Here is a 15,283-nt window from a genome sequence, read left to right on the forward strand (position 1 = left end):
CGGTAGAAATTGGTAGGACCTGCTGTATTAGTGACGGTAGCACTAGACAGAAAATGATGCATTAGGGACTGTAGCTCTAGGTAGGACTTGCTGTATTAGTGACTGTAGCTCTCGGTAGGACTTGCTGTATCAGTGACTGTAGCTCTAGGTAATACTTGCTGTATTAGTGACTGTAGCTCTCGGTAGGACTTGCTATATTAGTGACTGTAGCTCTAGGTAGGACTTGCTGTATTAGTGACTGTAGCTCTCGGTAGGACTTGCTATATTAGTGACTGTAGCTCTAGGTAGGACTTGCTGTATTAGAGACTGTAGCTCTAGGTAGGACTTGCTGTATTAGAGACTGTAGCTCTAGGTAGGACTTGCTGTATTAGAGACTGTAGCTCTAGGAAGGACTTGCTGTATTAGAGACGGTAGCTCTAGGTAGGACTTGCTGTATTAGAGACGGTAGCTCTGGGTAGGACTTGCTGTATTAGAGACGGTAGCTCTAGGTAGGACTTGCTGTATTAGAGACTGTATCTCTAGGAAGGACTTGCTGTATTAGAGACGGTAGCTCTAGGTAGGACTTGCTGTATTAGAGACGGTAGCTCTGGGTAGGACTTGCTGTATTAGAGACGGTAGCTCTAGGTAGGACTTGCTGTATTAGAGACTGTATCTCTAGGTAGGACTTGCTGTATTAGAGACGGTAGCTCTGGGTAGGACTTGCTGTATTAGAGACGGTAGCTCTAGGTAGGACTTGCTGTATTAGAGACTGTAGCTCTAGGAAGGACTTGCTGTATTAGAGACAGTAGCTCTAGGTAGGACTTGCTGTATTAGAGACTGTAACTCTAGGTAGGACTTGCTGTATTAGAGACGGTAGCTCTAGGTAGGACTTGCTGTATTAGAGACTGTAGCTCTAGGAAGGACTTGCTGTATTAGAGACGGTAGCTCTAGGTAGGACTTGCTGTATTAGAGACTGTATCTCTAGGTAGGACTTGCTGTATTAGAGACGGTAGCACTAGGTAGGATTTGCTGTATTAGAGACTGTAGCTCTAGGTAGGACTTGCTGTATTAGAGACGGTAGCTCTAGGTAGGACTTGCTGTATTAGAGACTGTAGCTCTAGGAAGGACTTGCTGTATTAGAGACGGTAGCTCTAGGTAGGACTTGCTGTATTAGAGACGGTAGCTCTAGGTAGGACTTGCTGTATTAGAGACTGTATCTCTAGGTAGGACTTGCTGTATTAGAGACGGTAGCTCTGGGTAGGACTTGCTGTATTAGAGACAGTAGCTCTAGGTAGGAATTGCTGTATTAGAGACAGTAGCTCTAGGTAGGAATTGCTGTATTAGAGACGGTAGCTCTAGGTAGGACTTGCTGTATTAGTGACTGTAGCTCAATGTAGGATATGATGCATAGTGTTTGGTGTCTCTGGAAAGGACTTGCTATGTTACGGACTGTTGTCCTTGGAGGGATGTGCTGTGGTAGCAAGACGTTGTGAGCATCACTTGTACGTCATACATTTAGGTCAGGTCTCAAACGTCAATGAAACAAGATATATCGTGCCTGGGGTATATTAGGACACAGTTCCTGCAATGTCTTTGGAACATTTGAAATGAATGGGAAACTGAATGTCAAAAATCAGCATTAAAAATGGACCTTGACCGTTCTGTGCTGACGTCTTGTCAGCGGCCTTTGAAACGTCGACGTTCATGTTTTGCGACAGGTTCGGCGGTGTCGAAAGTTTTCATGAGTTGGCAGCGAGTTGCTAAGTGTGATCGATCACAAGGAGGGAGATGACGCCTCCATCTTCGCATGATGTCACTGAAATTGAAATCGAAAGATTGATTGAATTGTCCATGATACATAATTTAATGACTCGTCTGTTAAAGACACCCTTAAAGACTAATCACTCTAATCATTCATTGTCTCTTGCAAAATGTCTTGATTTTTCTTCCGTTGTACGATTTTGCTGAATTTACATAAGGATTTACTATAGCAGCAACTACCAATACAAATACACCCACTGTTTCCAGTAGGTGGTTATGTTGCAAAATTTTGCGAAATAATAGGTCTTGAGTAGCCCATTGAGTTTTGTTTATTGATATGCTATAATATTTTTAAGAATTATGTCCCCTCTTGGTTACCATGGGAATCACGAGGAAAAAAAGATGCAGTTTGGAAACCACACTGTGACTGTGAATGACACAAACATGAAGTGACCACATTATTATGCAAGCCAAACACTAGGCGAATTCCATCAGGATGTCAGAACTTTGTATTTATACGTGATACTGGGAACAAATGCTATATTACGATCACAACAATTCGTCGTGTTATCTCACGAACAGTTGGAGTTTACTCATCAAACAGGACAGAACATTTTCTACCTGATCGGTGGCGGATTGCTAGAGTGAATGACCACCCAGCAATATTCCACCTATAATGCGGCCGGATTGCTAGATATAAAAAACCGAGTTATACTGAGATCATTTCTGTGGGTTTACAGTTACTAATGTGGGATTATTACTAATGTGGTCGAGGATGTATTCCAAGCCGACCGAAGAAGTATAGAATAGACTTAATGACCAAACTGTCGCCGTAGATAGCTGTCATGTTTCAACTGAGAAGCTGCCCTCTGTCTTCATCCATATATTAATGAAATCGTGTCAACCTTTTCCACTAATACTGTGTTCATCCATTGTTGCATTCTATTTCAACGTTATCTGACATTTCGAATACGCTTAATGGTTTACTGAAGATGTGACCGTTTTTCTTCAAGGCCCGATGCAGTTTATTTTACAGTCCAAATCTGGAGTCTTGTAATTAATTGATGAACCAAAGCAATTACCCACTTGAAAATTGGCTGTGATCAAACAAGATAACCGTCATCGAAGGCAATTACAGCTGCCTAAACTGGAACCATGATTTCAAAACAAAACAGTCATAAACATATCGAAAACCCTAATGTGGCTTGTTGTATTTTTAACCATCATTATGTATGTAGATGTATTGTACAGGTCAGTCACAGTGAGACACCGTGGGTTAACATGACAGGCTACACGGTAATTAAGCACTAACGTAAATGTCAGAAGAAGGAGGATCACGGCATATATCCCAATCAACGTTTTATGGTCGTTCATGTCCTACAGCCCACAGACGTGCTTGTATTTTGTAGCAATGAATACATAGGGTCAAGGCAAGAGAATTACCATTTTCGACCATCTCCAGACAAAGGTGCAAACGACAAACCAGAGGTGAACCTTGCTATGAAAGGATTGCTGAAAATCTGTGCGGATACCACTTTTCGCGATGATACGGAAGCTTGCCCAACCGGTGCTTGTGTTGAAAGTATCGCCTTCATGAGTCCCTCCATACAGATTTGTGAGTCATTTCCTTTGGTATTCTAAAGCACTACATGCCAGAGTGTCCAAATACCCATTTGGAAGATCATGTGTGTACACTGTCAGTGTGACAAGAACTAAAGGACAAACCTCACCCTATCCCACTCTTTTAACCCACTCTTATATCCCCGTACATTACAAAGGGTTGCCCTACTACTTGCGAGACCTGTGATTGCTGACCATATAAGGTCCAAGAAAGGTTCGGTAATAAAACATACATCAGACAATGTTGATTTAGATCTGAAGTTTAAAGGTCATACCCTAAACCGAGGTTGGTATAATGCCCTGTTTGGGATACACACATCTGAGACTCATTGTTCTGTGACCTGCAGATTTGCTGCTCATTCTATTCTTGAAGAGGTTTTATGGCAAACAATTATAAACATATTTCCGAATTCGAAGCTTTGATTACAAATATACTCTCCCCCAATAGAAGGTATGTATGACTTTTCAAAAAGTTTTCAAAAATATGATATATTTGATTGTTATGATTTCGCCATTGTAATGTCGGTTTGTGTACATGGAACGAATGCACAAAGCAGAACGACAGAATATCGTTACACTGCCACTGGACGTCTGAAAACTGTTAAGGGGAGGAGAGAGTTGTGTGGTAGAAGTGTCATGCTTTAGGTGGCCATATCCTACACGCACAAATCGGGGGAGATGATGTAATTGATATTCGGTACAGAGCCGCAATCATAAGGATCCTCGTGGTCCCGGTCACTGACCGCCAGAGGGAGTTGTTCCAGCAAGATAATGCCAGGTCCTACACAGCGTGTGCCACTATTCAGTATCTTTGGAATGAGAACATTACAGTGCGCCCATGGCCCTCCGAATCTTCCGACCTCTCCGAATCTTCCGTCCTCAACCTTATTAGATTGGCATCAACAATTCCTGATCAAAAACCAGAAGAAATAGAAAGAAAAGAATTTTCTTCACATTTTATTGCTTATTTATACCTTTATTTTTCGTATTTTTATGAAATTGTTATTATTACATTTGTCTAAAGAGCATCTTCAATACTGAATCTCCACCATGTTGTAAACACTTGTCATAGGAAACAAGACAGTTGCTTTCACGGTAGATGCTGTAGTTGTTGTGGACGTAGTTGCTGAAGTTGTGGTTGTGGTTAAAGGGGATTGTAGGTACATCCCTGATCTTGTGGCAGGTCTGGATACTCGTAAGGATGGACGCACACGCGCTTTATGTTGTGGTAGTAGGTATTCTCGCCACACTGGTAGGTGATGGTGTCATTGGGCGTGTTGAAGCAGATGTTGAAACGGCTACAATCATTAGGTAGAGCACCTTCTTCACAGTCTGTTAAAAAATACAATATATAGATCATACACATAAGTTCATCATGCATCATTTTCAGGTTCGTGATAAATTCATACGCACACTCACGCATACATACGCCGTACTCCATGATTTTCCCGCTAGATAGCGGCGGTCTGAGCATGATCAAGAGCATGAGCACGATGACAACCATGTATCAACCATGTCAGCGATCCTCACCACCTGACCCTGCTAGTCCTTCCTGACGACAAGCACGAGTTACTGAAGACCAGTTCTAACCCGGATCTTCATGGGTGCGGGACAAGGAGCATCGATGTAAGTGTTGCCAGACAGACAGTTCGACTGTAAGGTTCGAAGTGGCCTAATTGTAACGGTAGCTGCAGAGGTGTTGTATCTATGTTATGACAACGGTACTGATGCCATTTCTTGTGATGTGTGGTCATGAACATAGGTGTGGTATAAAGGTAACACAGGTGTGGTATAAAGCTATTAATAGGTGTGTTATAAACGTAACACAGGTGTGGTATGAAGGTAGTAATAGGGAACCTACCATAATCAGAGACACCGCGATTGTCGGTGCATTCAACCGCATCACACCTGCCGGTGTCAGGGTTGAACATAGAGTCTCCAGCACAGGCCATGGGTTCTTGATTGATGGTGAAGTTAAAGCACGAGAGGTAGTATCTACACCCCAAGCCTTCAGCCATAATGTTTCCTTCGCCATCCCGAAAGCCATTACACCGGGGGTCTGGTACCCCTGTAAACATGTACAATGGTCATGCAGAATATCACTGATAACCTGCACTCATCTATGGCTCACTGTAATGAACTATGGTGTGCCTTTTCTAGTGTCGTTTGGTATGCGACAGAGTAGTTTATAATGTACAGTGTCTCAATTGTATAAACTGTAGAAAAGATAGCGAGTGAGGGGTAGCGATGCGATACAGGAAGACAGACACACAACACTCAGATTTGTATAAAAATCTCACCTCAAATCTTTGGGTAAAATACCTTTGATACATAATACAAAGGGAAAACGTGAGCACCCCTAAAATGGACTCAGATTATAATAAACAGATCCGTATATCCATAAATTAACCTCGATTAAGGAATGACATAAATATTGTTAAAGGTCACATGCAACCAAGATACACGTATAAACAGAACACAATTATCACTTGTACATGGCATATAATATACATTGCTGTAAGTGAAGAACCAAATAAACATGATCATAAGCTCAAATCAATTGTGCAATATTTTGTATTTGGGTTTACCAAGGATAATCTAAATTAATCTGTATGTAGTCCCTCTGGGTTTACTTTCCTTGAAACGAAGCACCCGGGAAAGCGAACCCGATCAGAGCGGGTGGGTGTGCACTCAAGTGTAACGAAGACTTTTCACTGGTTGGTTCATTTGTCGATACGGAGAAGGCTCATTCCGTGTATATAGAGATGATATGTTTGATTGACATTTCAGAAGACTGGTAAGTAATAAGAAAGTAAGATGTTTTATGGATGACGAATTCTCTCATTTTATATGATGCGACGTTTCGCTGTGGATTCATATACCGTTGAATAATAACGTTATAAGAATCCACACCGAAACGTCGCGTCATATACAATGGAAGACATTGTTGGCCTCAAAAATGTATTTAGATATGTTGGGTTTTGTAAATACATGCTCTCTGCATTTCTGATTCTATCCAATCAACAAATACTGAGATTGTGAACTACTTCGTGACTGGAAACTGTCGTTCGTCCAAGTACAAAGCAGAGCTTGAAAGTGAAAATCTGAGTTTGCACCGGTTTCCGTCCGATCAACTCATCCAGTATTATATGGATGCAGTTTGTTAGCAACCCACAGATATAATAACATGTTATGTGTACAAGTATCACACCTGCCTGTCTGTGGAATTACATTATGTGACAGAGACCGAACCCAGGTGCACGAGCCATGAATCAATGAATTCTGTTTATGGTGTTTAGCCTGATGGGTGTTAAGTTCAAATGGCATGTGTATTGGATATTGTCATTAGCACACAGGCAGAACATAGGTGTCAGTAAAATAGACATTGAGTTTTATATGTGATAGAGAGGGCTTGTCACAATCAAGATATTTTCTATGTTTCTATAGTCACACATTAGAACATTTCAGATTTTATTGTGAGCAGGTTGTAGCAATGAAATTAGTATTTCTAATGCTACACTTTCTTGAAAACTTGGCTTGCAGATCTGCATGTATGGGGCCAGTGTATATTTATTACTGCTGACCCAAGATGCTTGTAATTTTGTTCTCCAACTTCGACCCTAGCGACCACTTGAAGTGTTTGTATGAGTCATTCAAGCCGCGCGAACCTAACGGGCTATAGGCGCGGCGCAGCACAGCTGGTAAACCACCTTTTCCCCCAGAGCTGGGGGGAAATTTGTGAATCGTTTGAACTCCGATTCATGGCTTTTTTTCATAGCGTTATTTTTCAACCTTATGAGCTGAATTTTTTTTTATCAATTCTTATTGCAAGTCCATACCGAAAGGTATCAGAATCTGCAAGTTGTGTTTTGCGTTGCATGTGACCTTCAAAACATGGAAATCTTGTGTAAGATAGTTAAAAAGGTCCGTCTCTATAAAGAAAGTCTGCATGTTTTAACAATTATGAAAGCAAAATCTGAGCATGACGTAATAAAACACATTTTCTGGACATCAGTAAAAGTACTAAAAATTTCATTGGTATCATGACAGTGGTTAAATATTACTGAACGATAATCACAGTTTACATGGAAGTGAAGTAAAACATATGACTCGTCCTCAACGCAGTCAGGGCCGCTGAAACCATCCCTCTCATCTACCAGCGTGTTTGTGGACCGATCATTCTCAATACTAGGAGGGGTGGTGCAGCAGCAGATGACTCCTAGGTAGACACTCAGTGATTTATATTTCTTTGTTTTAAAAGTCCATTTAAACGTCCGGGAAAATATTGAAATCTTCTTCCGTGTCAGCTAGAAGGGTAACGTTGATGGCATATGCGAGGATGCTTATCTTCAGATCGTGTAGTTGCAGGCCTATATTGAGGGAATTTACTTGGTGGATCAGATTGTTTAGGAATAAGTTAAAAAGAAGGGGTTATAACAGAGTCTTGTCTCAAACCACAGTTCACGTCAAACCATTCTTTCTGACGCCATTAAGACGAACACAGAGTGATACAGCGACATCAAAGTCCTGAAATGCTGCCAGTAATGCCAATATCTTCAAGTTTGTTCCCCTCAATCATCGGCATTTTACAGTCGACAAAAGCAATAAAAGTCCCCTTTCCCTTGCTCTTTCTGGCCTCAATAGCAGAAGTATAGGTGTTATGTCGTAGATTTCTTCTTTCTGAAGCTGTTCTGTTCGTCCGCTTAGAGATTGTTAAGTTCAACATAATATAAGTCTGACTTTAAATATACTCAACTACAACTAGCAAGTGAAACTTGTAAGTATTCTTCCTGTGGGTGTCTCTTTGAAGTCAACAGTGAAAGATTTCCGTATTGGGCTGATTATCTCTTTGCTTCATTCCGCTGGTACCTTCCCAAGTGAAAGCAGCATTACAGAACGAGTTTGTTGTTTTTTATTTGGTACTCTTTTCATCATTGTATATGAAAGACTTGCGGTTAGTCTTAAGCGGAACACCAAAATTATTCGTTATATACTTGCAGTTAATTAACATCGACCGATTAAAAGTTGCCAAACAGTCGTCTGCTTCACTCGAAACCAGGGACAGCTTACGTAACTCTGTCGCACTGCATTGAACAGAAAGTGACGCAATGTGAGGAAGGATTTTCAGTTCGTTGTATATTCGTTGTTCGTTCTCAACGTCAGCGAAGACATGCCGAATCATTATGTCAATCGCTCCCAAGGGACGGGTGGTGGTGTTTCCACCGGACCCAGCAGTTCGTGCCACGAAGGTTTTTACTTCTTTAAGTGGCATTTTAGAAGTTGGTATGATAAGGATGAAGACTTTTAAGGACATACAGCTTCTTTCTTTCAGTGGAGGATACGTTTCGGTGTAGATTCTGACGCCGTTCTCAAGGAAAAGATGCAAAACATATCTATTAGGAAATATATACATAGTTGGGACGTGACTTCATGAAATAGAGGAGGTTGATGTACAGTTTGTTGACATGAGGCTTGTTGTGATAAGAGATTGCGAAGCCAGTGGGCAAATTTCGGTTATTCTTGATTAGGTTTGATTAGCTGATCGCAAGCCCGTAGGGATGTAATAACCTTGATCTCTGCTGTTTGACTGACTGAGTCGTTTGATGTTGATTGCCTCTAAGAGTTTCCTTGTCTTGTAATCTGACCGTCTGGTTTCTAGGATGCTGATGTTCCAAGGAATGGCATGGTTTGGGTCGGCTTGGATATGGTCGGAAATGGCTAATTTGAAGTTTTTTTTCTTGACAGATGTCTGATGTTCCATGATTCGCAGGCTGAGGGGTCGGGAAGTTTCTCCTTTGTACGAGCTACCACATTTGCATTGAATGTGGTAGACAACGCTTGAAGGTTCTTCTTTGGTATTTGCAGCTGGTTTACCATTGGCTTGTAGGATATGCTGAACTGATGTGCCTGTCTGGAGCACAACATCTATGTTGGCTTCCTTCGTAAGTAGTATGCGAACATGGTGGCTGAGAGTATTGACGTGTGGTATGCTGATGATGAACGGGGCTGATTGTTGACGTGGTAGTTTTTCCTTTGGGTTCCGGGTGATCTTGTTTGTTCTGTTGACAAGGTTAGCTGGGTACTGATTAAGATTTATGAAGACATGACGAAGGTGTTCTAACTCGACTTCAAGGGCTTAGGTAGTGGAGCCGATGTTCTTTGCTCTTCTGGCTAGGGTGGTGATTATATCTCTCTTCACTTGTAGTGGGTGATAGGATAAGAAGTGTAGATATTGATCCGTGTGGGATTCTATAGACACTTGTGCGGAGTTTGTTGTCGATGTCTTTTTCTACTTGGACGTCTAGAAATGGTAGCTCGTTGTCAATTTCTTGTTCCATTGTGAATTTCATGCTGTGATGTTGTGCACTGGGGTGATACAGAAGGCAGCGAGGATCATCTGTGGGGTTAATTATGACAAAGGTGTTGCCACCTTTCCGGAACCAGCATATTGGTGTGACGGGTGAGTTGAGGAGGTCATGATGGGGGAGAGAGGTGAGCCCATGGGCAGACCATGGGTTTGTTGGTAGCTTTTATCAGACCAAGTGAAGTATGTTGAACTTATGGATGAGACGGATGGTGGTTTCCACAGTGAGATGGGTGTCTAGGTCAGCGTGGAGATCATCTATTTTTGATCTAATGATGGTTAGGGCTTCGTCTGTTGGCATATTTGTGAAAAGATTAACCACATCATAAGATAGTACTGATCTTCTTGCATCCCTTGCAATAAAGAAGTATTCTGCCTATAAACGTTTTCATCCTTACATGTTTTGTTTGTGAGTGCTTAAGGGGCGTTGTGCAAGCCCGTGGCTCGCCTCCAATCTCGCTTCCAAGAAAGTGTTATTTACCAGTTGTAGTAAATGAGTGATAACCAAAAGTATTTTGCGTGGCACAACTTGAAACATCACAATATTTTTCCTCGAAAGGGAGGTTGTGGTCGAGGTGACAATAACATTGTATATTGCCAATAATATTGAAGTATTTTGTTGACCTCGCTTTCAAGAGTGAAATTGTTATGTTATAAGCTATGCCATGTAGAATATTTACTACCAGTAGAAAGAAGTTTTGATTTTGTAGCTCGGTGAAAACAAACCTAAACAGCATTTATTATTTGACTGGCGGATGTTGGCGACGGAGCGCCGCTATTTTTCTTAAAATCGTGACGTCAAGGGCTAAAGTCAATTCGAGAATCAATTAGATGATAGTTTGTTTTCATCAAGTAAGAAAATCAAAAGTACTTCCTACTCGAAGTTAAATATGTATTTAAATCATGGCCCAAAGGATTTGGCATGGCACAGGTTATGACAACAAGTGATTTTGACAGAATATTCCTTGAAAACAAATTCTAACTCCAAAGCTAGGCAAAGCAGGTGACAACTCCATTGATATTTTCTTCTTTCTATCAGTAGCAATACATATATGACAATTTCCTTCCAGAAGTCGCCACTATTCTTATCACACAACTCCTCCAGTTTGTTCGGAGTCAATAAGTGTTGATATGATATTATTGAATGGTTTGAGTGTGCATCACCATTTGCACTTCATTACAACCATAGTTAATTGGAATGTAGTCGCTTTTGAATGTATGGCATGTAATTTGCATGTATACGATTGTTCACATGAAAACAAACGACTAGAAACAAACACTAACAAATGTTTGATCCAAGATGAGTGTCAAAATTAATGTTCTAAGTGATTTCACGACCTTCTTGGAAAAGCTTCAAAATCAAGAATGGGACCCCATGCACGTGCATGGGGCAACAGCGTTGTGCACGTGCATATCATGCATTGTGTTGTGGGGTGTTAATAGAGGGAAATGGTGGTGCGTTCATAAGATGTCTGTCCTTGAAACGTTTCTTAACGTTTACACTTCCTATCCAAATTGAAAGTTCATTATCCCCTACTTTTTTGAAGAGTATGATTTTAATCCATCATGCGTTCTTGGTTCTCCTCTGTTTGGTATTCCGACACAGGTCGGTAAATGACGTGTAGGTAACTGTCTTTCATTTCAGCCTTAACAGTCTCCACAAAGTCACTGAAAGCCAAATCAGCATCGAGTTTTCTGATATCATCATATATATTCGTATCGTCACTAACAGCCTTAATGCAGGTATGATGCTCTAAACACTTTGTTAGCCATGAAAGGTCAGGTTTAGACATTGCCTTGGCATCGACCACCCCCGCCAGATTATGTTCACCCACAAGTTCATGCGGCCTGGTCTCACGGAAGTCTTGAAAACTGTTTATGTTTTCTCGTAATAACACACAGAGTAATCCATCACGGACATACCCCCCGTAGCAACAAGCGCATTATTATCGTGTTTACAACGTACACTAACCACACAAATTTGGCATTGATTAAAAACTCAATAACAATATTATCAACAGCATTTCTCACAGCACAGGTAAAACATCAGGAATTCCAATCAAAGCAAATAAACAATCTCATGTGGTGTTACAATATTTATGTCTCGACTCTGGAGTGTCTGCGACAGTATCGCCAAAAACATTCAGGTGCATCCACATTTCATGTAGAATGTTCAGGCAGTGCACACAGAGTTTGGTATATCCTTAAACGTGAGTTTCACCCAGAATATGCCTTCATGTATTGTGTCCAAAAGACATTAAACATATCAACACCCCAAAGACCTTTTCCAGCACTGCGATGTTGGGTGGTGCGATGTCAGATACACGCATCAGGTTTTAACTTATTTTCACCAACTACATGAGTCGCGGCAACACCTTCATTGTAAACATCAAGGGGTTCAATAATCTGCTTTCTTAACTGATAATTGTCCCTTATAGTGCCACTTGCCCATGAGGAAATGTTACAAAGGGCGAAAATGGCCTCATATCTTGACCAGTAAGTTTTGTCCCGCCTCCTTTCCTGGCCTTGACTTCTGAGATTGGTCAAGGTCAGGAACAAGTCGTGGTCACGTGATCTCTCTTCATCAACTGAGGCCGTGGGTTGGTGTTAAGGATATCAGTTTTGAAAGTGCCGCCGTTATGTCGTTCTCTGTGACACCGGGAGTGATACCTCAAGCCCTCACGGTCCTTTCCGCGACTGTGCTGGTCCACCCTCTGTATTCAGTTGCCTCACATCCGTAACCAGCAATGTCGGAGATTTCTCGAATGTTCGATTCCAGAATACTCTGTTGCAAGGATTATCACTATTGATGGAGGCATTGTGAAAGTTCTCTCTGTGTTGAAGCCTTTTCAAGTTTTCCACAATAGATCGTTTGTCTGTTTGATTTAAACTTGTGCTATGTTTAGACAGAAAGTACTGTCGGTGTACTGCCATTCTAGTTTGTACTGGTTTATATTGACCCAGTTCTCTTACGGACCGATGTTCCTTTAACTTTTTCAGTTTCAACTCCGGAAGGAGGACCTTGCACTTTAAAGAAGCGTTAGGACTTACTTTAAGGAACCATTCTCACTGTCTGTAACGAAGCTCTAGGACTGACATTAAAGAACTAAAGCTGGTGACTGGACAGAACTATTCTCCACGGAACTGACAGAAACACTTTGATTGACGTTATTGACTCTACAGATCTGTTGTCTGTAAACTGATGCTTTGATGTTGCAGTGTCAGTGATTGATAATATCCTGTATTTTCCACTGAATTGCATCTAGTTTCCATAACGTATTGTATTAACCATGATAGCTTAATTTTACTTATATTGACACAGTAACAGTCAGGTTTTTCCAAAGTTGAACAAAGAATGTGCCGTTTTACATGATATTTACTGTTAACTTTGATTCTTAACTGATAACAAAGTGTAGTAAGAGTGAATACTTCACGCCAAAATAAGCACATGAAGCCGAAGTTTTCAAAGCTTTGAAGATGACGAGTCTGTTAAACAAAGGGACACATCTACGTATGTCTCCACGCGATGAGTAATGCCATGGGTGTAACGGGAACAAGACTCTGCACATGTGTTGTCGTTGCTAATTCAAAGAAGTTTTAATGTTGCAGTTTTGGTACTTGACAATAATAAAATGTATTTTTTCTTGAATTCCTTCTAGTTTTACCACCCATAAAGTACTGCGTTAACTGTGATAGTTTAATAACTATTTTACTAATTTGCCTAGTTGAAACAATGAGAGTCAGGTTTTACCTAAGGTGAAGAATAATTCGATAAAGTTAAATTCAAAGTTATGTTTTGCGTACGTTATAAGACAGTATACCCTTGATTCTTAACTGACAATTTCGGTTTCGACTATTGTATTTCAAAGAGTTAAGCCAACGAATCTGTTAAAACGTTTCTATCGACAGCCAGTGAACAATGACATAGGAGAAAGCATACACACACACACACACACACACACACACACACACACACACACACACACACACACACACACACACACACACACACACACACACACACACACACACACACACACACGTGTGTGTGTGTAACCATGTAAAGAATCACCTACCTCTCTGCCCGTTAACAGTGAGGACAAGTCCCAGAAGAGCAACGCAGATTCCGGAGAACTTCGACATATTGTTCAAAACCCGGTGTCTGAAAAGAGGGATTCGTCTCTGAAAACTCCGAAAGCAGGACTGCCGAAATGTTGAGAGACCCGTCTAATATAGGGACACGAGGATTCTTGTGTAATTGTTTTTCGATGCGAATTCGACTTTGAAATAAATGCAGCACCCTGTAACGGTGTGGTGTTTTAAGTTGTTTGATCTTGCTGAGCGTCGGCTGCACGTAGCACTGGCTATTTGAAGAGCTGAAGGAAGATAGGAACGTATATGGTGGAATTTTATTTTTTTGGAGAGGGAACACAAATAGGGAAAGGCAATAGAAACGAAAGAGAGGGAGGGGAAAGGAACGGTGGGGCAGGAGTGGTAACACTTACAGACACAAGGAGCAGTTATGGATGGGCCACGAGCTGATGGAGATGCAAGAGGGTAATAGCAGACATTTTCAGATGTCAAAGGTTCGTAAAATGGTACGCGTAACAGGAACCTCACTGGTCGCCACGTGATGAACTTTAAGGCTCCACAATCGCTTCAAATTGCCTCGGAAGAGAAATTAAAGGGAAAAAATGACACCTTGAAAATTGTCTGCACGAACCCCTTCTTTTCCGGTACTCGTGCTGTATGTAAAGGAGAGGAAAACCACAGACACTCATGCACACATTCCGGATGCAACCAAGACTCCGTACATTTCTGTACTTACTCTTCTAATGTTAATGTTAACACCGAGAAATTACCAAATCTACCGCCTGGTACATGCACATGCCTCCACCCATGCCACAATGCAAGGTACGACTCGTCGAGTGTGTGACAGTATGAATTGATGGACACATTGCGATGCAAACATGCTTTACAAGAGCAGATGTTACAAGGTATGCGGTCGCTATCGTTATAATAGGTTTCAATATGCTGCATATTCCTGACAGAATAGTAGCATTTTTTTTAAATGCCGTACTAATAAACCATAATCTTAAATGTTCTCTCACTGAATTAATTAATGACTGAAGTTTTGTTGTTTTGCATGAAAAGTGTTAACGCACATAAATAATAAATGAAGCAGACACGCACCAAAAATCGAAGTTCGAATCTCAACTTGAGAAAAGGTTGCAGACCAAATTTGGTGTCCACCATCGATATATAACCAGTAAATTGATAAATGCTGTGTGAATTCATATCTGTTCACTCTCTCTAGACATTCCATTCGTCAGTTCTGCTGACGTCCATGTTCACTCATCTCTAATGACATGATGGGACAGTGACGGTAGCACTATACAGGACTTCCTGTAGTAGTGACTGTAGCCCTAGGTAAGACTTAATGTAGTAGAGACGGTAGCCCCAGGTAAGACTTGCTGTAGTAGTGACGGTAGCCCTATGTAGGACTTGCTGCAGTAGTGACGGTAATCTTAGGTACGACATGATGTAACAGTGACGGTA

At 41.2% G+C, this 15,283-nt stretch overlaps 1 protein-coding gene across 1 annotated transcript; it reads right to left on the bottom strand.

The window, feature by feature from the left end:
• Window positions 1-4,504: 4,504 nt before the first annotated feature.
• Window positions 4,505-13,867, bottom strand: LOC137279100 (uncharacterized). The gene is made up of 3 exons (XM_067811576.1): window positions 13,801-13,867; window positions 5,222-5,428; window positions 4,505-4,692 (listed from the first exon to the last, which is right to left on the bottom strand). Exons 1-3 carry the CDS (start codon window positions 13,865-13,867, stop codon window positions 4,505-4,507), a joined length of 462 nt encoding a protein of 153 aa, XP_067667677.1.
• Between the last annotated feature and the right edge of the window lie 1,416 nt (window positions 13,868-15,283).

The sequence above is a fragment of the Haliotis asinina genome, chromosome 3 (genome assembly GCF_037392515.1).
Source record: "Haliotis asinina isolate JCU_RB_2024 chromosome 3, JCU_Hal_asi_v2, whole genome shotgun sequence".
Classification (NCBI taxonomy): Eukaryota; Metazoa; Mollusca; class Gastropoda; order Lepetellida; family Haliotidae; genus Haliotis; species Haliotis asinina.